This window comes from Micromesistius poutassou, assembly GCF_964030765.1.
Source record: "Micromesistius poutassou genome assembly, chromosome: 14".
Classification (NCBI taxonomy): Eukaryota; Metazoa; Chordata; class Actinopteri; order Gadiformes; family Gadidae; genus Micromesistius; species Micromesistius poutassou.
The window spans coordinates 5,489,603-5,515,166 of record NC_140284.1 but is presented as its reverse complement, the minus strand read 5'-3'; the positions used below and the strand labels follow the sequence as shown (position 1 = coordinate 5,515,166).

Genomic DNA, 25,564 nt, shown 5'->3' with positions numbered 1-25,564 from the left:
TTTCCACTCATGGCACACACACCACATCGCGGCCCTCAGGTGGCTGAGCAGGGGGGGGGCCGGAGTAGCAAAACCAAGGACTTCCAGGAGCGATCCCTCACGGGACGCAGTGCAGAGCTGGTTTCACTTCCCAACGTCAGCACCTTGTCGGCCGTCGGAACCATCGCAAATAGACTGAAAGTAGCACGCTGGAAATGGGTTCATGGGTGGGAGCGTATAACATGTCTAGAATTCAAAACCCGCAGCGACGGCTCTCTCTCTGTTCTAGCACAGGTCATTGCATAAGCGTGTTTTAAATCGGTGGGCGTTAGAGCGTGTTTTTACATTGCAGGTATGGTTGGCTTATTTCAGCCAATCAGAACAGGCCATCGCAATGACCGGGGATGACGCCGTCTCTAGGATTTGAGCTCAGTGTTTGGTTACCGTGGTTGAGATGTTGTTGCATGACATGCTTACTCAACTATAGATATGTTTATTTGCATGATTAGTGTTTTATTTTTTTTTATCATGTGTGTGTGTGCGTGCGTGCGTGCGTGCGCGTGTGTGTGTGTACAATAATAACACTTGAACAAGTTTTTTATGACTTAAGTATTACGATGCCATTTGTTACTACTGAAAGCATCTTTTTTTTGGTCTAAAAGAAATCAAGCTTTTGTTTCGTTTTTTTTTTTTTTCTAGTTTTCATTATTTATTTTATTTGCATGATAAGTTGGTGTCAAAGTGACTTGTCCAAGTGCCATATTTTCCAATTCTAGTGTAAAAAAACGTGCTTTATCCGTAGAAATCATAAGAACGCATCGATGAGGTATGAATATTAGGACTTTTAGCTGTAGATTGAACACACTCTCCGTTGACGTGAAAGCCTGTACCCAAGTGAATGTCATGGAAGGCAAGCGGTATAGGAACGCAAGGCGCCACCATGGGGGCTCTTGTCAGGCTCACGGTGCCCATGGGCGACCGTGACGAGAAGGACGGGAGTGGACGTTCACAATTATTTGGATGGCTATCATCAATCTGAAAGCCAGCCATTATATAGCATAGGGAGGGACTTCATTGTGTTAATACTGTAAAGGCACTTTTTTCAAATTGCCTCGCATATTGTGCAAGTGCAAAACCCTCATATCAGTTATAACAGTTCCACGTTTGACTTTTTCCTATTTTGTTTTGTACTTTTACCGTAGGAATTTCAACTCCAGTATTTGGAACACTATTTGGAAGGAGGAAGGGCGTCAAGTGTTGGTTTTGAATATATAATATAGCAGTTGACTTGCAGCTTAACTCAGCTTTCTTTTGTTCTGTTTTTGTTCTTTGAATTACTAAGCAAGATGTTAATAGAAGTTTTCTTGATATGTCTGTAAGATTGAAAGCATTACAGGGTATATTTGTATATGTGATAAAAAAAAGTATGTATATATATCTGTGTATATATATATATATATATACATAGATATATATGCACTGTACGGACAGTTTACTGGTGTATGCAAACACTGTTTGTAAGTGTTGTAGTTGAATGCCTTTGTAGAGGGCGGACAATGAATGCATGGTCAGCAGCATTCATGTTGGATCGTGTACCTAGCACCATGGCATCATTTTGTGGATTATTAATTCAGTTTTAATCTTTTGTACATGACAATGCTGTTGTATTCTAATGGCGGTGCAATATTATATAGCTCTTGTTGGTTTTTTTGATACAGTCTCTGCAGCTTTCTAACATGGCAGCCCTCCATGGTCTCATGGTTTAGAATGAACCCCCGTAGACAGACACTCCGAGATTCTTCCAGAAGTTCATTAGATTGTAGTCTCGTTCCTCTGTGCTTCCAAGGTGATTCTCCTTCGTAGGACCATGTCCATGAATGACTAGAACAGGCAGACATGACTGTTGTGCTATCATTTCACCATGTATCACAATGCATTTGCTTGCACATGTGTGTGTGCGTGTGTGGGCGTGTGTGCGTGTGTGTGTGTGTGTGTGTGTGTGCGGGAGTGTGTGTGTGTGCGGGCGTGTGTGTGTGTGTGGACACGTGCATACATGTAACTATGCATGCTTCTTCATTACCAGTGGCATCCCCCATATCTATCAGCAATTGTAAAGCGTATCATTGCCATCAGTTGGAATCTCCTCTTTTTTTTCATTTATTTTGCAATGATTGATTCACATTACATTTTTCTCAACCGGTCCTCCCCAGAGCAATATCATTCCCACTGGCGTTTTAATATCAAATACTCGTTTTGCCCTACAGTGCTTCCTGCATAATGATATCACGTTAGAGTAAACTAGAAGAGGATTTAGATAAGGTGTTCCTTTCCATAAGGATTCCTGAAATGTAGCAAAAGGCAGCTAAACCATACAATATATAATCAAGTCAGACTTTGATTTGGCAGATTAAGCTGCAGCATTGTGCTAGATCTTCCACTAGAGGGAGCCATATCACTCTGATGCGTTCCCAAGTAGCTCCCGCTCTCTTTCTCTTTTACTGCATCATAAGTAATGTTCTTTTACTTAGCTGTTGCAGACAATCACGTGCATCAGGGCTAATCTATACAGATAGTAGATGTGTGTGTTGCAGACTCAAGTCAAACTTTAACACTCCAATCACTACACGCCTGACTCTAATGCCTTTCATTTACTAGTTCAGCAAGTGTCTTTTCTTTTTTTTTTGCATCATTCAAACCCTAAACGTATGGACATATGAACTATGCCTTGGACTCACATTCAGAAGATGCAAATGATATATGTATCAGTAATTAGAGGATAGGAATAGGTTCATGCCTCTCCTAATCATATTCCAGAAGTCTGGATTAAAGTGCACTTTAGTCCAGTTGTAGGGTCTAGAGTGTAGGGTCTAAAAGTCACTGAGGCCTTGTTTTGTCAGTGCTTTAAACAGAGGTAGTAGTAGTATGAATCTAACTGCCTTGTTTCTTCAATACTCATAAGGTTTACCATCTGTTATGCATCTTATTCTTCATCTCTATCACAGTCACTCATTTGGGTATGAATGTGGATTTCATCTTGATTTATGGGTCGGAGTCCCCTTGCTCTGTTGTGTATGCTTGTGATGTTTGAAATGTCCAGCCGGATTATATTAACCCTACGTGTTCTGACTCAGACTACAGGCAGGAGGGAGTTGGGTTGTTCTATACATAGTGGAGATGCCCACCTTCTCCCTTGCTGAGTTTTCCAGTGGTCTGTAAATAAATGCTGCAAACTGCCTGGTTTTCATAATCCAAAAAAACTAAACAAGAAAAATGTCGGGTGGGGGGGGCGGGGGGGGAATGTGTGTTTCATTTGTTTACATTAGTTTACTATGGCACAGTTTTAATTTCTTAAAATTTATATAGGTATAAACAATATTTGAATATTTGCATATTTATTGCCTAAGGTTATATGATATGATGTGTATTGTGTTTTCACATTTGGAATATAATGTTACAGTTGTCACCTATATTAATATCTGGATGACTTTGGTAAAGTAAGTAAGTAGTTGGTAATTTTTATGACTACTAAGTGACTGTTTTCTGTGCCTTTTTATGGTTAGAATGCATGGTTAACTATTTATTACAATTTGAAGTCACTGAGATGTGTATTTTTGTATTCTGAATAAATAAATGGTCCAGCTTTGTTGTACATTTTTTGTGGTGCCTTAAAAAAGGCCACCTGTTCATATATTCCTTCTTCAATAAAACTGAATGAATACACAACAGGGTTTGCTCACTTGCATTGCATCATTTTGTTCTCTATGTTTATAATTATTTGTTTGTTTCGTTTTGCCTGTTTTGCATTTAAAAGCAATTTTGCCTGTATTGCATTTAAAGCAATTTTATTTCACCTTTTAAAATATATGTAAGTATTTATGATAACTAAACATTGTAATAGTAATATTGATTATTTTAATATTCACCTATACATGCAACTCATCAATGCTAAGTGGTCAAGAGGTAAGTGTCCTTTAGCTGAAAAAAAAAATACAAAACAATGTCTTTAATTAACAGAATTGACCAGACTTTAGTTACTAGTGGTATATTATTTTGATAATTAATCCACTGATTGTTATTTTTAAAATTACAGCCTACATTAATTATGGTATACAAACCTATAGCCTATAGTGACTGAACTGCACACCGTACGTGATGCCTCCATGTCTTTTGAAATACCCACATCCTCTCTTTCGCTCTGTTCAACAAAATACTTATGTTTGCCCCTCCCCTATACCCTCTTACTTCAGTCAAGGTCCCTTTTCTTGAAATAATTGTTTGCCGTTGCTTTACAGATCTTCTCCGTATTTTCCATAATAAAACTATATAGCCTAATAAAACTTAATTATGTCATTGATAAATAAGCAAGGTAAGTAAGTGGTTACAAGAAACCTTACAACCAAAACATCCCCTATAAAGATTTAGCTTTATGATATAGGTATCCTAGCTTTCCATTAAATGTATAATTAACCATAAGTTAACCAACTGTAGATTTAAAAACAAATAGGTTTTTCGATGCAGTGTTGAGCAAAATCAGGAATCAGGAAGTGGGCACTTACGATTGTTAGGTTAGGAATGAATTATAAAGCCAGTATCTTTGCCGTGAGCAATAATGATAGTTGCCCAAAATAAATTCTACTTGTATTGAATAGGTCTGTGATTAGGTAAAAGCGTTAAATAGTGAATTATTTTCTTTTTTTGCAAATGTAAAAAAAAGCTGTAATAAGGTTGAGTAAAGTTGACATTCAATAGAGTGTGAACTCGTAAATATGTTTATTAATTGAGTGGATTACTTATTATATACAATATAATATAATATGTCATTTACAATTACATTGCATTATATCATATTATTGCAGTTCGACTGCTCTGTGCTCTACAGTCTTCTGAGAGTGATTAGCCGTGCCTGAAATCGGATTGTTTTCATGCATGGGAAGGATGGGAAAGAGGAAACGGTCAGTGATGGGAAATCGGATCCTCCTTTGGGAGTCGAACGAATCTGCACATCCTCAATATAACGGTATAAACAAATATATATAGCTAATGTATTAATTTGTGATGGCTCGTACAAAATCGAGACTTAGTTGTCATTAAAGTTTAAACAAAGCATAACTCTTTTCTAGATCATGCAAATATTTCACATTTTCTTTTCTTTTCTTGTTTTTTCTTTTTGCGAACTAAACACAAATACGGCGATAAGTTACACAGCTATCTTGGCGTTGGATAATTTAGATGTAAACAAACCACATTGTAAATACACTTTTAATCCTCAACCGCGGGTGAGAGTCGTTCAGAACGAACAGATCACACACGGACCGCCCATCAGCAGGCTGCCTATCGCCATCCTGCTGGAGCCCAACAGTGAACGGTGAGTTAAAACCATTCTCCATACATCCCATATCAAATGTCCAACAGATGTAAACGAGTGGTTTGTCGGTTTGATACAATGTGTATTTCAACGCCAAGGTTCGCTAGCTTATTGATAGCTGTCCGGGTGACATCACAGGCCGAACCAAACGGGGCCTGGCTGCTGCTGCTGCTGCTGCCAAACAAATGATTGACAGCTTATCAACAACCACTGCATTATAAATTTCACCTCAATTATTGATTGGAATCCCATCTTTTTTTCCCTTTTCGCTACCATGGTCATTGTGCGTAGTTAAAACAGGAAGTGGGTATTGTCGTTTTACAGCAGCTAGCTTGCCAGCCACTAATCGGTGGGGCTACATTGTAACGGTGAGAGGTTTTGAATCATCTGGAGAGAACCTACGTCAGGATCCACGGCTAGCATACTGTCCTAGACGCCTTCAGTGGTACCTTCCCATCGGCGTAGCCTTTGTTGTTCATGACCAGTACGATCAGACAACATTGACATCGATATCAAGTCTGACCAAAACATGGCGTTAACAAACACGTCTCGCTGTTGTCAGGATTCGTGATAAACCTCTTCCCTGCAGAGAGCTCTAACGTTACCATGTTATGTTACTGTGTGGATGTGCTAAATGTTGTTCACGCTTCAAGGCTTCATAACACTGCAGTTGTTTCAGCAGTGTGTCGCTGCTGAGAACGATGTCGTTGTTTTAGTGTTGATGAACACAATATTTGCTGTTTCTCTCTCAATAGGCCTATGTGTTGGATACATATTGCTGGCTAATGTTTTGGGGCCAATGTATCTTGTGATTGATACTGCTGGCTCTGTTCTGCGAGTTCTCACAGAGGCAAACCGACATGGGATTCCTGCAGAGCAGTTTTGAAATCAACCTTCGCCACAACCTGAACTTCTTACAGTAAAGCTTGCTATTCCTTCAAATGTATTTGGCTTCATAGACACCCTATGTTGGCATTTTATCTCCATAGCTAACCGCTCCAATGGCAAATCCTTACTTAGAAGAAATGTTCTATTGTTGAGAAGCTTTCATGTATTTCACTTTTCACATTTTTTTGTGTAAGTTATTTGCTAAGCCTGTTCATAGAATACTCAACATAGTGAAAAGTAGCTGTGTCGTTCAGTAACAAGAATTAAAAAAAATGTATGTGTTCTTGCAAGTATTTTAGAAAAGTGAGGCTACATTGAGGAAAAACAAGAGATTGCTAAAGCTTCAGGGGTAAACATAAAACACCACAGGCTGCAAAAAGTACATTTTCAGAGAATTGTTGTTATTCCCCATGGTCTTGGTCACAGCAATAATAGACGTCATTGTGACTGCCTTCCCTATGACCGAGCCGGGATGCACTGCATATTTGAGGTTAGCAGCAGTGGTCCTGTTGTTTTTGAACAGACTACCGAAGCACCCGTGAGAAGTCAAGGGGTCCTGGATCAGCCAGTTGCATATACTTTATTTATATTTTCCTCCATAATCGTGTTTCTCAGGGTGTAGGGTGGGCTGATCAATTGGAGCGCATGCCTGTTTCTAGTCTCAATTTGGCCAATACCTCAAAGGAAGAAGCTTGGATGTCTTGGGGAGGGGTGGGATGAAAAAGAGCAACTCCCTCCAAGCAAGGACAGAGTCAATATTTTTCCATCCCTGTCATGCTTACTAAGTGTGTTTTCCCCCGAGCTCTGGTCCAGAGCATACACCTCTGTTATCTCACCATGCTTTTTGATCATGGATGCACTTTGCCTTGTTGAAGGGATTTCAAAGGGAGAAGGTCTGCGTAGTGTTGACCACACCAGCAAGTCCAGGCATACTGTAGCTGTTTTGATGTTGTTATCTCCCAGGCCTGCAGAACCCTTTATTTGTGTAGGAGGGTTTATGAAGGCACTATATAATTTAGCATATGTCTGAGCATTAACAACAAATTGCATTTACTGCTCTTCGCTGAAAATATCTGTTGGTAACATTCGTCACATGAGTCTGCATGACTGTCTGTTTGTTTGATAGTTTTGCCTGCAGTAATACATTCTATTGCGTTAGTCATCTCATACTAGAGTCACACACAGTCACACACACTCAGCCCATAGTCACAGGGCAATCACACTCTCTAATCCGTTCTCTCTCTCTCTCTCTCTCTCCCTTTCTTCTCCCCGCCAACCCCTCCCTCCTTCTGCACTCTCCTCTGTGCAGGTGAGTGGCCCAGCCAGGTAGCCACGACCAGCTCTCCGTTGCCATGGACGCCTGTGCCCGCATTCGAGGGGTGCCGCTGAGGACCAGAGCGTCCATTCGAAAAGAGGTCTGTCTACTAAAGTTATCTGGAGGCGTCCTTCTACATATAGCATTGTAATGTGTAGGTCATATGACGGCATTATAATAACCTTTTATTTGAAATGTAGAAAGCAAGCATTTAAGAAACTATGTGTGTCACTTATTTTTCTGTATGTAATAGAAAAACATACTATTGTTGCTTTTTTTTTAAGCATGCGTTATTATTGGCGATCAAGTGTTGATTGAGGTTATGCTGGTCTATTCAGATAAGAATTGTATTAATTCAACCTTTATTCTTCACTAGCCAGCAGTGAGGGGGGTTTCTGCGATTTATCATGTGCATGTGTTCTCAGATGTCATGCAATTTATTGATGATGATTATGGGAAATTTGTCATTTAGATTTAGCCTTTATACCAATCAAAAATTCTCATAAATATTACCAAAATGAATTAGGTTTTTCCTGCTCTGATCCTAGAGCATGTTGTTCACCCACTGACAACACACGCTGTAGATTTAGCACTTAGGAGGCATTTCTTTTATTATATAGTGTGGCAGTCTGGGTTTAGACAAATAAAGTGGCATTGATAAGGATAAAGGGTTACACTTCAAGGTCTCCAGTCATGCTGAGATTGGAGACCTTGGTTGGGGTTGACACTCCACCGGCTGGGGTTTGAAAACAATAGTTTCAAATGAATCTATTGTGATCTGTGGTGCAGACGGTGCGCGACAGCGGGGCGCAGTGCGTCAAGAGCCTTCTGAGGACCAAGAAGGAGCTGTGTCGCGTGAGCGTGGAGCTGCAGAGAGGAGACGCACTCAGGTTAACCGAGGTTCGTGTCCAACACACTGGTATACCAAGGGGAAAAAAAGAAGAAGCGTTTTTCTGATCCGAGTGAGGAATCCCAGACGCCTAGCACTAATGTAATTTGACACTTCTTTTCAGATCAATTTTGTGTGTCTTCCTGGTCTCTCTGAAGGGAAGGATGTCTCTCCACAGGTGAGTTTGTGTCGCTGGATAATAACCACCAAGGCAGATTTACCATTCCACTGGAGAGAGACAATCCCAAACTCACACGCTACACTACAGTATTCATGTGGTAAACACACTAAATATAAACAGACAACAATTTATTCACCTTTTATATATTTAAACAAGAAGCAATTTGGCATGATTTTCATTTCATATTAATAATGAGAATAAATGAATTGGTTACTGAAAAGAGATTATGTTCCATTATAACTGTAGACCAGAAATAACTGGAGAGCAAATGGCAATAGGAGGAAATCCACTGAGAGGGAAATGCACACTTCATTAATGTATCCACGTGGCATCTTTCATTTAATACAACATTAGGGGATACCGAACACACATATTCGGGCATATTTTGCGCCGTTTAAAATGGTCAGAAAGGCCGTGTTATATTGCATACGTATTGTGCCGCCTGATGCCTGATTTGGACGACGCTGATTCAGACGATGAACAGCGCTGAGCAGCCATCAGAGAGGCAGTCCACTTCATGTTCCACCACGTCCTCTCTGGCCTCCAGGCTCTGTCCTCTCTGCCCGCGGAGCTGTGTGACCTGCTCCGCTCCCTCCACGTCCACAGCCTCCGCAACGACGAGGTGCTGCTGCTCAAGGACTCGCGCCGCCCGGCCCTGGGAAGGGACCCCGCAACCCAGGTAGAATGCAGGAGGTCGCTCCGGGCCTCACCGAGTGCAGCGGGGGGGGTTTCAGTCATTGGATCTGAAGCTCCGTGAGATGAGCGTGCTTTAACACTGTGCGGGTGCTTCCTTCCACCAAACATTTGAGAATAACCTTGGGTTGTTATTTTTGTTTTAATGGTGGAAAAGCGGTGGATGGCGGCTCAGAATGTGAGCATTTTTTTTATGGGACCTAATCCTATTTTAAGCAAAAGGCTGAAACGAGCGGGGTTAATTTGAGGCAACATTTGGAGAAAGAAATGAAAAGCAAAAAAAAAAAAAAAAAGTCAGTTCCAGGTTGCACTCATTTTTCTGATTATAGAAAAACCGCCTAGGTTGAGGCCGTGTGCATCACCGCCCACGTAAATCAGTGCAAGACATTTCCCTCTGTTCGCCCCGCATGCTCCCGGACAAACACAGGTGGGAACACAGGCCGAGGTGGTTTCCTTTACCCGCAATCACAGCTGTGTCCTTCCAGCTTGTTTTCCCACATTAGGCCTGTGCCCAATCTGTGGTTTTTTTTTTTTTTGTGCAGCGCGCCCCCTTCCCCCCCCCCCCACCATCCACTCCCACACACACGCCAGAGTATTCTGCATAAGAATCGCGCTACCAGCAGCGTAGACACAACAACAAACCCCCACACTGCCTGATTCCTTCCATCCCCCGGCCCGGGGAGGAGAGGGAGGTAAGGGGTCCCCCCATGGGAACCTCTCTCTCTGTTTGTGTGCGTCTGTCTGTCTTTGAAACCCAATCAGACGGCACTCCAGACGACTGCTTCGTAGGGTACCGCGCTGCCTGGGGAGGGGGAGTCCTTGACAATCTGTCTGGCGGTTAGATCCAAATACTTGTCTTGTTTTCTCTTTGTGCTCGGCAGGCATTAGCCGGTTGTCCTCTGGCGGAACGAATAAACCCGCTCACATTTGGTTTCCTCCCTGTCTCTCTCTCTCTCTCCCACTTATTCCCTCTACCTCTTATTCCCTCTCCCCCCCCTCTTATTTTCTCCCCCCCCCCCCCTCTCCTCAGTGCTGGCTGCGAGTGGTGTGCGTGCTGAGGCACAGTCCCAGCCCCGGGCCCTGTCCTCAGGCCGCCATGGCCTCCCTCCTGGGCCTGCTGGCGCGCTACGCGGCCGGGATCCGCTACGCCCTGGAGCTGCAGGTCCTCCACAGGGGCCCGTCGGAGTCCCACCAGGCGGAGGAGGACGACACCAACCAGTCGGTCTCGTCCATCGAGGACGACTTTGTGACGGCGCTGGAGCATCTGGAGGAGGAGGACGCCAGGGAGGCCCCCTGTAGGTTTCAACATAGCAGGGGCGTTTGAGCGGCAGTTTGAGCGTTTATGTTCCTCTCAAGCGGGTTTCTTGCTAGGAAGTGTTAAAGGGTTGAATCAGTATGTTGTCATTACTGTTTTGTATGACATTTCAGTCAAAGAAAGGAACATTTGATCGTAATGTAATATTCATTAAAAATAAGTGTCTGTCAACAGTGTCTTTTTCACTTTTCATTAAACGAGTGTGTTAGTTGTGTCTGCCTTTAACTTTCTTCACGTTGCGTCTGTTCCTACAGCCGCAGCTGCAGCGCCGTATCACCACGGCACGAAGCGTGACGTCGCGTCCCAGACCATCCCGGCCCACAAGCGGAAGAAAGACCTGGCGGGGTCGCGCGTCATCATCAGCTCCTCCGCCAAGCGGCCCGCCTCCAAGCTCAAGTGCGGGCCGGAGGTGTCCATCACGGTGCAGCGGCCGTCGGCGCCCGAGGCCCAGTGGACCCACTGCAACCCCGGCGCCCGCCTCCCGGAGCCCGCCGCCGCCGCCGCCGGCCGCTACAGCGAGTCGGACGACTCGGACGGCTCCAGCCCCAGCCCCATCATCTTCCTGGACGAGGTGGGCTACCAGAAGAGCCTGCTGGCCAAGCTGGACATCCCCCAGGTGCCGGGCGGCCCCAGGGAGCCCGTGGAGGACTCTGACTCGGAGGTCAGCGAGTTCTTCGACAGCTTCGACCAGTTCGACGACCTCGACGAGCTGAGCTCCGACAGCTGCACGCTCACCCTGCCGCTGGACCTGGTGAGCCCTCCCGACCCGGGCCCGAAAAAGAAGAAGCCGCCGGAGATCAGCGTCGGCGGCTCCAAATACGTGTCTCGCGGCTGCTCCACCAAGGGCAGGAACCTGCAGCGCTTTGACCGGCCCCCCCTTCCCGCCAATCTGAAAAAGCCCACGCCTCTGAAGCCCGGGTCCCCCTACTCGCCGAACTCGGAAGTGCCCGACTCCCCCCGTCCCGTGCGGACGTCCGGCGAGGAGGGTCCGCTTTTCAGCCCCGTCAGCTCCTCGGCCTTCAGCCCGCTGGGCGACTCCGGCGGCCCGCTGGAGTACTTTTGGAAGTCGGAGGGCGACGTCTCAGAGCTGCGCAAGCCCCAGGACCTCTGCTCGCTCTACAAGACCTACTCCGACTTTGCCAGCAGCCTGTCGCGGGAGATCCTGGGCTCGGTGTGCGGCTACCAGTCGCCGGCGGACATGTCGGACAACAAGAACCTGAGCTGCGTCTGCCACAAGGAGTTCCAGAACCCCGCCGGCCACCTGATGAAGCTCTCCGAGATCCAGGAGGCCGTGACGGTGGACGGGCTGCAGCAGCGGCCGCAGTCCCTGAAGGACGGCATCCAGCGCTTCGCCGCCGACCTGGTGGAGATGAGCCTGGGCAGCGCCCTGCGGGACCTCCAGAAGGGCGTGTCCCAGTGCACCACCACGCTCTGCCACCTGGCCGCCCGGCTCACCTCCTCCGTGTTCCAGATGGCCTTCCACGAGATCGGCATGCGGCGCGCCATCGTGCTGAAGGAGCGGGCCGTCAGCGGCCTGGCCGGCTTCCTGGCGGGCGAGGCGGTGTCCGGCGCGCTCAGGGAGTTCCTGACGGTCAAGAAGCAGATCTTCAACCGCACGGTGTCCCAGTTTGCGGCGGACCTGGCCGAGGAACTGGTGTTTGAGGGCATCATGGAGGTGTGTCAGTTCTCCCACCCGTCGACCCCTCTCACCCCTAGCGACTGGTCCTTCGGCCAAGGGAGAGGGGGCGCAGGGGAGGTGGAGGACGACGACGACGACGACGAAGAAGAAGAGGAGGTGGTGTGCTCCTATGCGTCGGACCTGTCGGAGTCGGTCATACAGGAGGCCTTCATACAGCTCTCCCAGGCCGACGTGGCCTTCACGAGCCAGGCCGCCATCAGCGTTTCCCTGGACAACGTGTGCTACGTCAGCGCCAACGACGACACCAGCACGCGCACCTGCAGCGTCGTCGCCGGCGCGCAGGTGTGCCCCGCCGGCCCGGCCGCCGACGGGCCCCCCAGCCCGGCGGGGGAGAACGGGGTCTGCACGGTGAAGAAAGCGCTGTTCGCCGCATCGGGCGTGGCCAGCTGCGTTTCGGTGCCCCAGGCGGGCCAGGCCCTGTCCCTTCCGCCGCCGCCGCCGCCGGACGAGACCTGTCGGTGTAAGTCGGCCCTGGCGCCCACGTCGCAGACCAGCCCCAAGAGGACGGCGGTGACGACGGCCTGCTCGGACGCCACCGCCGCCGCCACGCAGACCGAGCGCTACCCCCAAGGACCCGACGGGAAGTCCCCCTTCCACCACTTCTCCGGCAACATGGTGGACATGATAGTCAGCGAGGCGTGCGAGCTCATGACGGCTACCAAGATGAAAAAGAGTTTTGGCGACTGCGCAGAGTTTTTCACCAAGAGCATGGGGAGCAGGAGGGGCTCCTCCTCCAGGCCTGGTTCGGTCAGCGACGACCTTCCCGACTCGCCGTTGGTGCAGCGAGCCGGCCAGGAGAGCTTCGCATACGACGGCAAGGGCTGTGGGGGCGTGAGTCAAAGCGGTCCCGCCGAACAGACGTCGGGAACACACATTGAGCCGTTTCAGACACAATGTCCAAGCAGAGGTGGCGGGGAGTGCGTCCCTGGTGGTAGTAGCAGCGGTGGGACAGGGGAGACGCTTCCTGTGACCATGGACTCTTTAGATTTGCCCGGAGCCAGGACGGCAGTCCAGAGGAAGATCTCCATCCCCAGGGACGAGTCCGCCCCCGGCTGCGGTCAGAAGACCACCAGGACGCCTGGAACCCCTCCCTCCAGCCCGCAGCAGCCCAGCGAGGTGTCGACGGAGAAGCAGATCCGGCAGTTCTCCAAGAAATTAAAAGGCAAGCTGGCCAAGGAGTTCTCCCCGGCGACCCCGCCACCCACCCCCCGCTGCCAGCCGGAGCCCGGTCCCGGGCCGACGGACCCCAGCCCCGAGGCCGACAAGGCCGCCTTTATGGTCAATCTGATGCGGTCGCTTTCGGAGGAGGCTGAGGGCCATGGGCAGGAGGAGGAGGAGGAGGAGGAGGAGGAAGAGCAAGAGGATCACGGAGAGGGCGGGCCCGGCGCCGTCCACAGAGGCGTGGCGATCGGAGGCACCGTGAGGGCGACTGCGCGCAGGATGTCAAACAAGGAGGCCTTCCGCTATGCCGAACGGCTGGCCTGTCACATTGTGTCCATGGCGACGGAGATGGACACCCTGATGGGGGCCGAGAAGCTGGAGAAAGAGAAAGAGAAGGAGAAGGAGGAGGAGGAGGAGGAGCAGAAGGAGGAGGATGGGCCAGGCAACCCAGAAGGAGTTGCAGGGAGGCGGGACAGCGTGGCTCAGTTCTCGGAGGAGACCCTCAACGCGCTGTGGGTGTACGCCGGCGAGGTGGCGGGGGAAGTCATCAGCGACGTGAAGCGGTTGGTCAACTCGGGGCCGCAGTGTCCCCATCACAGCGCCCTGCGCAGAAGTAGCCTGGACAGGCCGGTCCCAGAGTGTCACCACCACCACCACCATCACCATCATCCAATGGCCCCCGGCCCCCAGCGTCCCATCTCCGCCGCGACCTCCAGCCCGGGCCTGTCCTCCCAGTACCCCAGCTGCGAGAGCGTGACGGACGAGTACGCCGGCTACCTCATCCGGGTGCTGAAGAAGGAGGGAGGCAGCCGGGAGCTGGTGCTGGACCAGTACGCCAGCCGCCTGGCGTACCGCTCCATCAAGCAAGGCCTGACCCACGCCGCCCGCAAGATGAAGAAGAAGTCTTCCGCCGCCAACCGACTCCACTCGTCCAGGTCCCTGCCGGAGGACTGGAAGGCGGCCGGGGACGAAGAGAGCGTCGGCGTGTGCACCTGCCCCAAGGACTCTGAGGAGCAGCGGCAGCGGGAGTACGCCGACCTGGTCCACTTTTCCGAGTCCTTGGCGTACAGCATCACCTGCGACGTGACGCGGAAGCTGTGCCTGCCGCCGGCGCTCCTGCCCAAGTCCCTCACCGACTCCTGCATCTACAGGAGCGCCGACCTGGAGGACACGGCCGAGGACCTGATCCGAGGCGCCTTCTCCTGCCCCCTGCTGGCCGAGGACGGTAAGGGCGGGCAGTACCTCAGCACCGGCAGCCTGAGCGAGGGGGGCTACGGCGCCGGGGTCATGCAGGTCATCGAGCACTACGCCCGGAAGATAGTGGAGGACACCCTGGAGATGGGCCTGTCTGCGGCCGGCCACGCCGGCCGGGGGAACCCCAGGCCCCCGGCCCACGACAGACACGCCCACGCGGACAGGCCGTCGGAGGGAGCCTGCCCCCACTGCACCAAGCCCAGGGTGCACCACCACCACCACCACCACCACTGTCGGCAGGCGGGCCCCAGGGTGCGGCCCAAGCGGGGGCAGGAGTGCGAGGGCGGAGCGGCGCACCTCCTCTCCTCAGCCCTGGAGATCCCCAAGATCCAGATCGAGCTGGACCTGCGCGTGGCCTTCGCCGAGGAGATGGTCTCCGTCGCCATGGAGACGGCCAAGCGGGAGCTGAGCAACACCAGCCTCAACGCCGACAGCGGCATCGGCCACGACGGGGCCAGCTACGCCGAGAGCCTGACCGCCGAGATCATGACGTCGGCGCTGTCCAACCTCTGCCAGGCGGCCAACCCCAGGTACGTACGCACGCACTGACTCGCCCCCGACGCACTCGCACACACGCCCGACGCACTCACGCTGAGTCACATCCTCGGGCACCGGGAGAATGCGGTCAGGGAGGAATCACCCGGCCGTGAGAGGAACCTCCCCACGCCGTCTCCCCATTGAGTAATCTGTAGTCTGAACCACAACAGATGGCGCTCCCCCCAGTCTTAGAAACGTCCTACTAATACGCCTAATACTGTATTTTCCCCTGATGACTGGTTCTCTACCCCGTTTTTTTTTGTTTTTTTTTGGTAAAGTAGGTTGCGCAACGTGTTTTTAGTGGATGCTTTCATTGTTCTCGGCCTAATTTCTAACTCTAATCGAATATATGTACGTTTCGTAACGTTAAGTTTTTTATTTAGTCTATAATTGTGTGTGTGTGTGTGTGTGTGTTTACATACGTACGTGTGCGCGTGTGTGTGTGTGTGTGTGTGTGTGTGTGTGTGTGTGTGTGTGTGTGTGTGTGTGTGTGTTTACATGTGTGTGTGTGTGTGTGTGTGTGTGTGTGTGTGTGTTTTTACGTGTGTGTGTGTGTGTGTGTGTGTGTGTGTGTGTGCAGCTCCCCAGGAAGGGATGCCACTGAGTCGACGATGCCCCAGCAGCTCAGCGTGGGCGACGACAGCCTGGGCAGCTGGTCCAACCTGAGCTTTGAGGACGAGCACCCGGACGAGAACAGCAGCTTCCTCCACCTCAGCGACAGGTAAGGGGCGCTGCAGCCAACCTCACGGCCCCCCGTCACTGAAGCCCTTCACCGTGTCCCCTCACGAGACGTCCGGAGAACAACATGTGCTTCATGTGCCTTCCTGGTGGGAAATTTGGGACTAAACCATAGCTAGTGATCCTTAACCAAAACAGCCCCTGAATTGTGATTTACGAACATATATACAGGAAACCATCAGAACAATCCATACTTTTCTTTTATATATATATATATTAATTTGATGTCGACAATTTGTCCCTTCTGTTAATTAGATGATCACATGGCAAATCCATTACAAATATGCATTTGCCTTGATGCTGTAAACTGCTGCTTTGAGTTAAAATCTTAGAGAATGGATTATGTTTTGTCCATCTGAAATGCTCATAGTTTGTTCTGAGGTGTAATAATGTCTCTTTCTGAGCCATACAGTAGGACATAAAAACACAGGCATACGTAAAAATAATAAAAGGAAGCAATATTTCCTTAGTTCGGCCTCAGCATGTTTTTCATGAGTCCCACTTCTTCCTCTAGGAACCACAAAATCCATTTCAGCCAATTTGTGCAAATTGCGAATTGCATACATGGGTTTGGCACTGCATGTTAAATATATCATATTCTCCTAAATTGCAGGGGTGAGTAGAATTTGAAAGTTACGGGACAGAAAGAGGGAGAGAGAGCGAGACAGAGTTAAAATGGGAAATCTGAGGAGACATGGTCTTATCGGTCTCTGTGACAATTGCATTGTCATCTTTAATCTTTAATCTTTAACTTAATAAAAAGGAGCTGTTGAGGCTTGTCTCTAGAGAGGCGAAGCCGGTCAACATTGTTGCTCTGTTCCCGACACTGACTGCGCAGGGACATACTTGTTTTGGCCACCACAGCCAAATGAAGGGTAAAAAAATATTGTCTAAAGGTGTGTCCGTGAGCATTATCCTTCGCCCCTGGCGCCGTTTCCCAGAGAACAAAGTCCACCACATGTAATTCATTAGCTCCTCTTCGAAAACCTCGACTGTGCGACTCACATCCACCCCAGCAGATAAACAGAGCAGGGGGGGAAAGATCCTGGCTCAAGGGCTTTACGTAGGCAATAAAGCCCCTGATTGAGTTATGACGAGCTGTCATACCCAATCGCTTCAAACAAAGCTGTGTCTGAGGCCAAATGATGGAGGTGTTTTTTTTTTACTTCTCCCTGTATCCTCCCTTACACAATGGGCCGCTCTTCTGCCAACAAGCGACGTCACCGACTAATTATAGAAACGGTGTGTGGTTGTGCTCTCGTTGCCGGCACAGGCCGTCCGGCTGGAAGCGCCCAAGATTATCAGGATTATTGTCGTGAAGTCAACAATGTAATGTTCTCATAATACTTTTGCTTGGAGATCGTATCACTGTTAGGCATCCCTGCAATCAGCGATGGGAACAAAACACGTCACCTTACTTTGACACTGTTATTTTAAAAGGACACCGACATGTATACACAAGACCTCAAGTGCCCTTGAGGACGACCGTCTGCGTGGTTAGGTGTTGATTCATGTGAGTGTGGGCACTGTATGCAGCTTTGTTGAGGAATGCCCTGCTTCCCTTGTCTCCCCAGCAGCAATGGGAACAGCAGTAGCTGGAGCAGCCTGGGCCTGGAGGGGGAGGTCTGTGAGGACCGCCTGTCCTTCTCCCCCTCGGACAGGTCGGTCACCGCAGCTAGCCAACGCACCTGTGCCACGCTATGCTTATGTATGCCCATCTGCGCTGTGCTCACCTGAGATAGCGAAACATTCGAAAACACACGAGGCTTGCACACCTAGAGAGGGACAAATTGTGCAAACAAATCTGGACCAATCTGACCAATGTTCTATTATTACCTTAAAGTGCCTAGTTTGTCCCTCACTAGAGGCTCCGAGGTATCTGCATGACCACACCCAAGCACTGAATCCAAAAAAAAAAAGTTTTCACAATTGCATGGGAATGTTTTGTGTGTGTGGGCTGTGTGTATCTGTGGGAATGCATGTGGGAGCCTACGTGTTTGTGCATGTTGCCTGGTACAAAGTCAATTGATTTGCTTCCTTGCATGGCTGATTTGACATATTTTTTCACAGTTGCTGCTTGGCTGTGTAGTGGATTCCTCCCCTGACAGTAGCAGTACATCCGAAACCTGCTCCATGGTTTGCTGTGCAGTGCATTTGGTTGAATTTGAGATTGTCCAAATTCAAACTGTACACCGTATGAGCAACATAGTGCCGCTGATTAAATAGCTTATTTTCTATGTGAAGACTCAAGTGACGTCAAAACAGTTATATGTTGATTATTCATGTCATGCGACATCTGACAATGATTAGGATTTGCAAGTGTCCAAATTTTAATTCGGTCCGCACCCTATAGAGTTCCGGGATGATGAAAATAGCAATTGACTGTTTTCCGATGCCCGTCTCCTCTTCAGTTACTCACACTCAAAACCAGACATACCAAGACATAAAAAATGTAATGATTGAAACTTCCATCTGGAAAGGAAATGCGGGTGAGACTGGATATCTATAGCCATGGGCTATGTATGGAAGAGAAGAAACTGTACCTGTTGGCCTAATCCTTACCCACCAATTAATAAATCACAATCATAAAACCAAATGACTCATTGACATTAAAACCTATTTTTCAAGCACAACCTGGCAAAGAAAGCAGCATTAAACAATGAAATGCAATACAGCAACTAATCAGTTCTAAGTCCTTCGGAATTTAAACGCAAATAAAAAACTTTGGTTTTGAACTCCTGCTGGGAGTTCAATGTGGAAGGAGCAACATGCTGTAAAACACTTTTTTTCTCCCAAGTATTTCCCAACATATTAAACAGTACGTCGGCGAACAATAAACCTCAACTTGAATTAATTGTCGACTTGTCTGTTGCGAGTCACGTGCAACGTTATCGCCAACCGGAACCCACTTTCTCTCCCACTTTCTCTCTTATCTCTTCTAAAGGCATCTTATCACGAATGCTTTGAACTGCGCCGGGGACCATGTGATCTTGCTGACTACGGCATGCGGTCGTCTTTATGGCCGCATGCCGTCGGCGGTAGCCTCCCTGCACCGCGTGCCGTCGGCGGTAGCCCCCCCCCCCCTGCACCACCTTGCCGTGTCCCCCGTAGCTTGCAGCCTCCGCCCCGCCGCCCCCCTCCAGCCCTCCCTCCGCTGTCTCCGTCTAACCCCTGTGGTATTTGTCACCCCGCAGTGACTATCCCGAGGAGCAGGAGACCGACGTCAAGGAGGAATCTAGTGGTAAGGACGCAAACGGCCGCATGTCTGCAAACGCACCACACACCTCGCTTTACAGTGTATATAATCAGACGCTACTGCACCGTCCGTACAAGATGGAAGTATTGAGACGGATCAATTTCCCTAATTTGAGTAGTTTCTTTTTTTTTTTTTGCTGTAGCAGAGTTTGAACTTTTCTGCTGCGGCCTCGTCTGCCCGTCCATCTATCGCTGTCGGTGACGGCCGGGGATTTTTACCACCCCCGCGTTAAGCCACACTGCGGCTCATTCATCCACTCCCTCTCTCGTGTGTGTGTGTGTGTGTGTGTGTGTGTGTGTGTGTGTGTGTGTGTGTGTGTGTGTGTGTGTGTGTGTGTGTGTGTGTGTGTGTGTGTGTGTGTGTGTGTGTGTGTGTGTGTGTTGCCCCCAGTGAGGTGCAGCCATGGTTTAAGGCGTGGGAACTCACAGCAGGACTAAGGAGCATTATACTCCATTATGTACTGCGTGTTCCCCAAGGGGGGGGGCTGTCCATCAACCGTGTGTGTGTGGTTTGAAGAAAAATAAGTAACAGTTCAACTACAACAAAGTTTAGCGCAAAAAAAAACAACATTTGCGAAGATATTGTTGTATTCACTCGTATAATGCCTTTATTATGGGGTTGTGAGTCCCTATCACATCACTTCATTGCAGACAAACTGTGTTGTTGTTTTTTTGTCATGTAACGTGACTCGATGATCTATTACTAGTGGCGGTTGACTACAAAATATGTTTGAAAGAAAAATATCAAATGATTTATTCTATTGGAATTGCAGTCTGGCAGCCCGGTATTGCCTTGGGGCCTCTGCTTGTGTGTCTCATTGTTCCTTCAATGAGTCAGTCCCTGTTCACACTTTAGCTACGCTCTATGAAAACTTTCACCCTATGCATGAACTTGTTTATCGGTTTGTCTGCTACAAACTACAGTGTTGCATAAAAGGAGAATAAACTCCGGATTGCAGGGTGGTTGTCCCCACTGAATCCCTGCTTATGGGAAGTTTGTACTTCCTCAATGCGTGAAACGCATTCAGTAGACCCTGGCGCTGTCATTTGGGTTGCCTGGCTTGGCCACGTAAGAAAAGAGGGATTGGGCACCTGCTTGCTTACATAAACACGTTTGAAAACAGTCCCAACCTTTTCGATCTGCATGCAAGGAACAGGATATAAACAGACTGTAAATATTTGAGATTGCAATGGATTTCACGGTCCACCATTTTCTGATGCTGAATCACAAGTAGAAAACCCTTTCTAACATAATGAATGATAAATTACAGACCTGTTTTATCCATCACTTTTAAACTATGTTTGAAAACACGTTGATCACAAGTCGTCAAGCTCGTAAATTGTGTGTGTGTTTGTGCGTTTGTGTGTATTCACAGGGACAGTGTGCATGGACAGGCCTCAGCCGCAGGCTCCCAAGGCCCTGCTGGTGATGGTGAACTCTGAGGTCATGGAGCTGGGACATGACCCCCAGGGGGCCGTGATCCTGGACCCCCAGGTGAGGTGCATGCTCCAGTGGGCCGCAGCCTCCATGGCCGAGCTGCCCCAGGTGCAGCTGGGCACCGACAGAGAGATCCAGCAGGTGAGTGGGCCGTCTGTAGAAGGCATGTGTGACAGCGAATGTCAAAAATCAGACTTTAGATTACTCATCTTTTGCTTTATGTTTGTTTCGACTAATCATGTTGGAACCGCGTAATTGGCTATTTATAATCAAACACAAACTCGGCCAGCACTGGTAAACAGTAGAAAAGTGTCTGTCAAAGTTTCAAATCAACACCCTGTATACTGCCACTGTAGAGATACTCATATCTAAATTACCTTAAATATGTGTAGTACAAGTCCTTACATTTCAGCAGAAATATATAAAGGCAGGAAACAAGATGTCACTCCAGTTTTTCAGTTCTTGGCTACCGGGCACTGTGCCTGCTGCCTCTGCTTTTAGGAGGACTGGTAGGACTGGTGGATCTGAGCTTAGTGTGTAATCCAACAATATCTCTGGGAATCCATCTCATGGCATGTGCATGGCATCCGGAAAAGTCTTACTGCCAAGTAAGAATTCACATACAATTCATTCCCTGTGGTGTATTGGTGCAGAAATGCACAAACATATGAAAAAAATGAAATGAAATTAAAGTTATTTTTAAAATCCAAAAATATATGAAACATATGAATTGGTAGAGTCAGTGGCTTTTCAGACCCTTTGTGTTTAAACTATAAACTATTTAAACCTTGTTTGTTTTTCATTTTGAACATTTTTTGGTGAATACGTGCCTAGGCCAAGATGTCCTCTGTAGACAAATCCTGAGGACGACTCCTGACCGACCCTCTGGTTGTGCCCCCCCCCACAGCTCCAGGCGGTGGTCCAGCGCCTCCGGGAGCGGGAGTGCAGGGTGGGGGACCTGCTGCAGGCCCTGCTGCGCTACTGTGAAGAGGTCCAGGCCCGGAGCCAGTGGCCCTCCCACCCCAGAGAGACGACCTCCCTGCCCCACCACGCCACGCCGCTCTTCCAGTGGCTCCTGGAGCACTTTTAGCCTCGCCCTCTTCCTTCTCTCCCCCGCCTTCCCTTCCCTTTCCCTTATCTTTACTCCTCACCCCGGTGACACCTGCTCTGTGTATACGAAACCGCGCTGCTGCCTATCGGCCTCCACTGCTGTATTACTCCCGAACCCAACACCTGTCCACCCAACACCTGTCCATGTAAACTGAGACCCCCCCCCCCCTCTCTCTCTAGCGTCTCCTATAGGGCCTCATACCAGGCAGCCGTCACTAGATGGCGCCAGGCAGATGACACGAAGAGATCAGCTCCTAGCTATGTGGGTGTGTGTTGTGAGAGAGAGAGGGCAATTTGCACTGTACCCAGCGGTAATTCCTTTTCCTTTTCTCCCAATTAAGTCGTTAGAGCTCTGTTTATGCTTGGTATTAGCCTCCGTCGTTCCGAGGTTGGGTGACAGACGTCGGAAACGCCGAAAACCCCGGGTGAAACCTTTTTCCTGTGTTCTTGCTAATCTGGTTTTATTGCTACAGAAAGAAAGCGGAAGGGAGAAGCCCAGCCCGAGTTGAGACAATGTGTTTTGTGTTAGGGAATCCCCACAGCTGGGGTGGATGATGTCAAAGCCACAGTTCACCTCTGTGGTGGTGTTTCCACATGCTAAAGACACCGACCTCACACACGCATGTGCGCGCACACTCACACACACACACACACACACACACACACACACACACACACACACACACACCGCACCACCACACCCTTGTCGTTTTTACTGCCAGAAGTTCCTTGAAATCTCTACCTTTTTTCACCTCAAACTGCAAATTGTATTCAAGACTCTTACCGTGATTGCTTGTCAGTCATGGTGTATTCCGTTTCTGGCCCTGTTGCACTGAGGCTCAGTAAATATGTGGTATCGAAACACTTTGATTAGATTAGGTTAGATTATATTAGTGTTAACCCTCATATCACAGATAACCCTAACCCTTTTTCCCATCAGTATTAGTGTACAACATATCCAAAACACAATCAATAGTGAACATCAGGACGTTTTCAAGGGTTTCAAGGCATTGTATTTTCCGAGCCTGGAAAACCTTCCAAACCTTCCATCCACCCTTCCGCCTTTTCGTTTTCGGCACATATAAACGTAAGGATATAATGTGTATTTCATTACTTGACGTATGGCCAGTTAAAGTCCAACTGCTGCTCGGTGTTATGAAGGAAGCCATGGGTTCTAGCGGCGGGAGCCCCTTGCCAAATGAAGTCTGGACAGTGACTGTCATCTTGTGTGTGTGTGTGTGTGTGTGTGAGTAAGGCCACCGTGTACGGTGTTGAGGAAGGCGGGGCAGAGAGATCTACTGACGTCGATGAAATTAACCACAGGTTTCCAGAGAAAGGCCAAATCTTGTTCGTCTTCCCCTCCCAGACCACCGGTAGCACCACACATACCCAAACATGACAGTCGCCGTCGCCCCCCCCCTGCCCACATGTGCACGTCACTGTGAGTGATATTCAATATTCCTGGCTATCAACACTTCTATTGAATGTGCACGCCCATGTTACTCATCAGAGGAACATGGGCACACAGGCGCTGACAGCGCTGATTTGCTGATGTTTTTATGGTTGGTATTTCCCATCTAATCAGCAGTTATAACTGAACTACATTGCAATAATATTAAGATGGGTTTGATGAACAATTTAGTGATACACTCGGATCGCTATGCTTATTATGGAAAAAGGTATTGCCAGTAGCATGTGGTTGAACATAAAATCCATAATTGCCGCATGGACACCATATATACTGATAGTCATTACATTCATTACATTACATCATTCATTTCAGCTCAGAGGAATGTCTAACTTACTAAAGTTGTAAAAACCCTGTCAACATGCTGAAAAACTGCCAATAGACTTTTTGTTTTCATAGTGTATACATGCGCGCACACTCACGCATACACACACATACTCACAGGCTTTACACACAAACAATACAAAAAAATATATATATATTTAGCAGCACTTAATAAAAAATACATTCAAAAGTGCTTTACAAAGAACAAAAAATTAAAGATCATAAACAGAATACAGGAAACAAATAAAAAATACACTATTAAAGCAAACCAAGATTCAAAGGCAGAACATGGCAGCATCAATACAGGCCCATACATTTGACACAGCTCAATACAACAGAGCAGTGCACATCGGTGTCGGGAGTAAGGCCACCGTGTACGGTGTTGAGGAAGGCAGGGCAGAGAGATCTACTGACGTCGATGAAATTAACCACAGGTTTCCAGAGAACGGCCAAATCTTGTTCGTCAGAGGAACATGGGCACACAGGCACTGACAGTGCTGATTTGCTGACGTTTTCAGCCCTCTGTCTCCTCAATTATTAACAAACAAAAGGGGAAGGAGCCTCTGCTCCAGGCTCTCCCCGCCTCTCCACCTCCCTCTCTCTCCCCCCTCCGTCCCCTCCCTCACCCTATTCCACCTCCTTCTTATGCCATCTCCCACTGCCATTTCCCTTTCTCTCCCTCCCTCCCTCCATCTCCCTCTCCAGAGATGAAGGCTGATCGCGGTGGTCGTCTTCTCCTTGAGCATCCTCCTCCTCCTTGTTTTGGATCGCGTCCTAATCTGCATGGCTGAGTCTCTGAAATCGGACTCCTTCTTTGGGCTGAATATCGTTCTGTAAATGTACCTGGCTATCGTGTTGACCCGTGGCTCGCCAAAAACGTGCAATTGTTCGCAGCAGTTATTCCTGTATCATGAATTAAAATGCTATATATATACAGTATATATCGGCTATAGATATCGATATAGATATATATTACACACAGAGCACAGGTGGGCTTCTAACGACCATCCAGTTTATACCTGAAGACAGTGTTGCCAAGGAAGAAAATTGGAGGGGGTTTTGAGAAATGCAGAAATTGAAAAATGCACACACCCGTGTTTCTTGGTTTACATTCTAATCATTTCAAACAAAGTATACAAAAAAACTACGAATGTATTGAGAGCAAGAGCCTGCTATGGTCTAAAGGGCCTTTCCTTTAGACCAGGGGGGGTGATGTGACTTCTCCTTGACGTACCTGCTGCACCCTCCCCCCCCCCCCCCCCGCTCCTTGTTATATTTCTTTCTTAAATGTAGTACTTAACCGTTCTTCTCTTTCCAGGTGACCTATAAACGCTATCTTGTGTTGGTTAAACAAACGTAATAACATCAATGCCTGTTCCTGCAGAGAAAAACCATAGTTGGTTGTAGTAGAAACTTAGTCTTGTATCTAATATTTCGTTCTGTTCTGCGTTCATTTGGTTCCTATCTCTAGAACTGCACACAGGCAGCCCTCACTTCCTTTTGTTTCCTGCTTCCTTGTAACATTTTGCCAAATAAGATATTTAATAATTTATGTAAGTTGTATAATGTTGAGTACACTACTTGTTCCTCTAGTGGCAATGCTGAATAATTGACACATGCTTAGCTTGATATCAAAGCACTAAATATGTCATTGTTAAAGCGATGTGGAACAATAAAGCTTTTACATGTGGTCTGAAGAAATTTCTGTTGCCTTTTGAATCATTTATTTTTTACATTTACATTTGGGGCATTAAGCAGACACTCACACACTTATCCAAAGCGACTTACAATAAGTGCATTGGTTAGAATGACTGACTTTCTGGTGTGACCGCACAATTCATACAGTAACAGTACATTCATTTTTTCATTCCCATTTATTTAAAATGTAGACTTCCTGAAGGCTTAAGGTTGAAATATGTAGAATTTAGTGGCATTTAATGGTCATGTCCAATTCC

The 25,564-nt window shown here is 48.0% G+C and overlaps 2 protein-coding genes across 4 annotated transcripts in view; both read left to right on the top strand.

Moving 5' to 3' along the window:
* Positions 1-3,290, top strand: part of dgkh (diacylglycerol kinase, eta) — a gene marked incomplete at its 5' end in the record, with an annotated part of 52,097 nt that extends 48,807 nt beyond the window's left edge. The window contains one exon of the mRNA XM_084478453.1: positions 1-3,290. This exon is cut by the window's left edge and continues 492 nt beyond it.
* A 2,009-nt stretch (positions 3,291-5,299) lies between these two features.
* akap11 (A kinase (PRKA) anchor protein 11) lies at positions 5,300-25,241 on the top strand. Of its 3 annotated transcripts, none has more exons than XM_084478460.1 (12): positions 5,300-5,344; positions 7,542-7,647; positions 8,337-8,447; positions 8,561-8,614; positions 9,165-9,296; positions 10,341-10,605; positions 10,880-15,269; positions 15,857-15,997; positions 17,592-17,675; positions 19,209-19,255; positions 20,646-20,848; positions 21,615-25,241. In XM_084478460.1, exons 2-12 carry the CDS (start codon positions 7,585-7,587, stop codon positions 21,795-21,797), a joined length of 5,673 nt encoding a protein of 1,890 aa, XP_084334586.1. In that variant the 5' UTR covers positions 5,300-5,344; positions 7,542-7,584; the 3' UTR covers positions 21,798-25,241. The 3 variants fall into 3 exon arrangements, with proteins under 3 accessions (XP_084334586.1, XP_084334585.1, XP_084334587.1); XM_084478459.1 differs by having other exon boundaries at positions 17,589-17,675; XM_084478461.1 differs by lacking the exon at positions 17,592-17,675.
* Positions 25,242-25,564: the final 323 nt, after the last annotated feature.

Coding starts and splice junctions, on each gene's coding strand:
- akap11 (XM_084478459.1), top strand. CDS start 7,585: ATGGACGCCTGTGCCCGCATTCGAGGGGTGCCGCTGAGGACCAGAGCG. Junction 7,648..8,336: donor GAGCGTCCATTCGAAAAGAG/GTCTGTCTACTA, acceptor TCTGTGGTGCAG/ACGGTGCGCGACAGCGGGGC. Junction 10,606..10,879: donor GGACGCCAGGGAGGCCCCCT/GTAGGTTTCAAC, acceptor CTGTTCCTACAG/CCGCAGCTGCAGCGCCGTAT.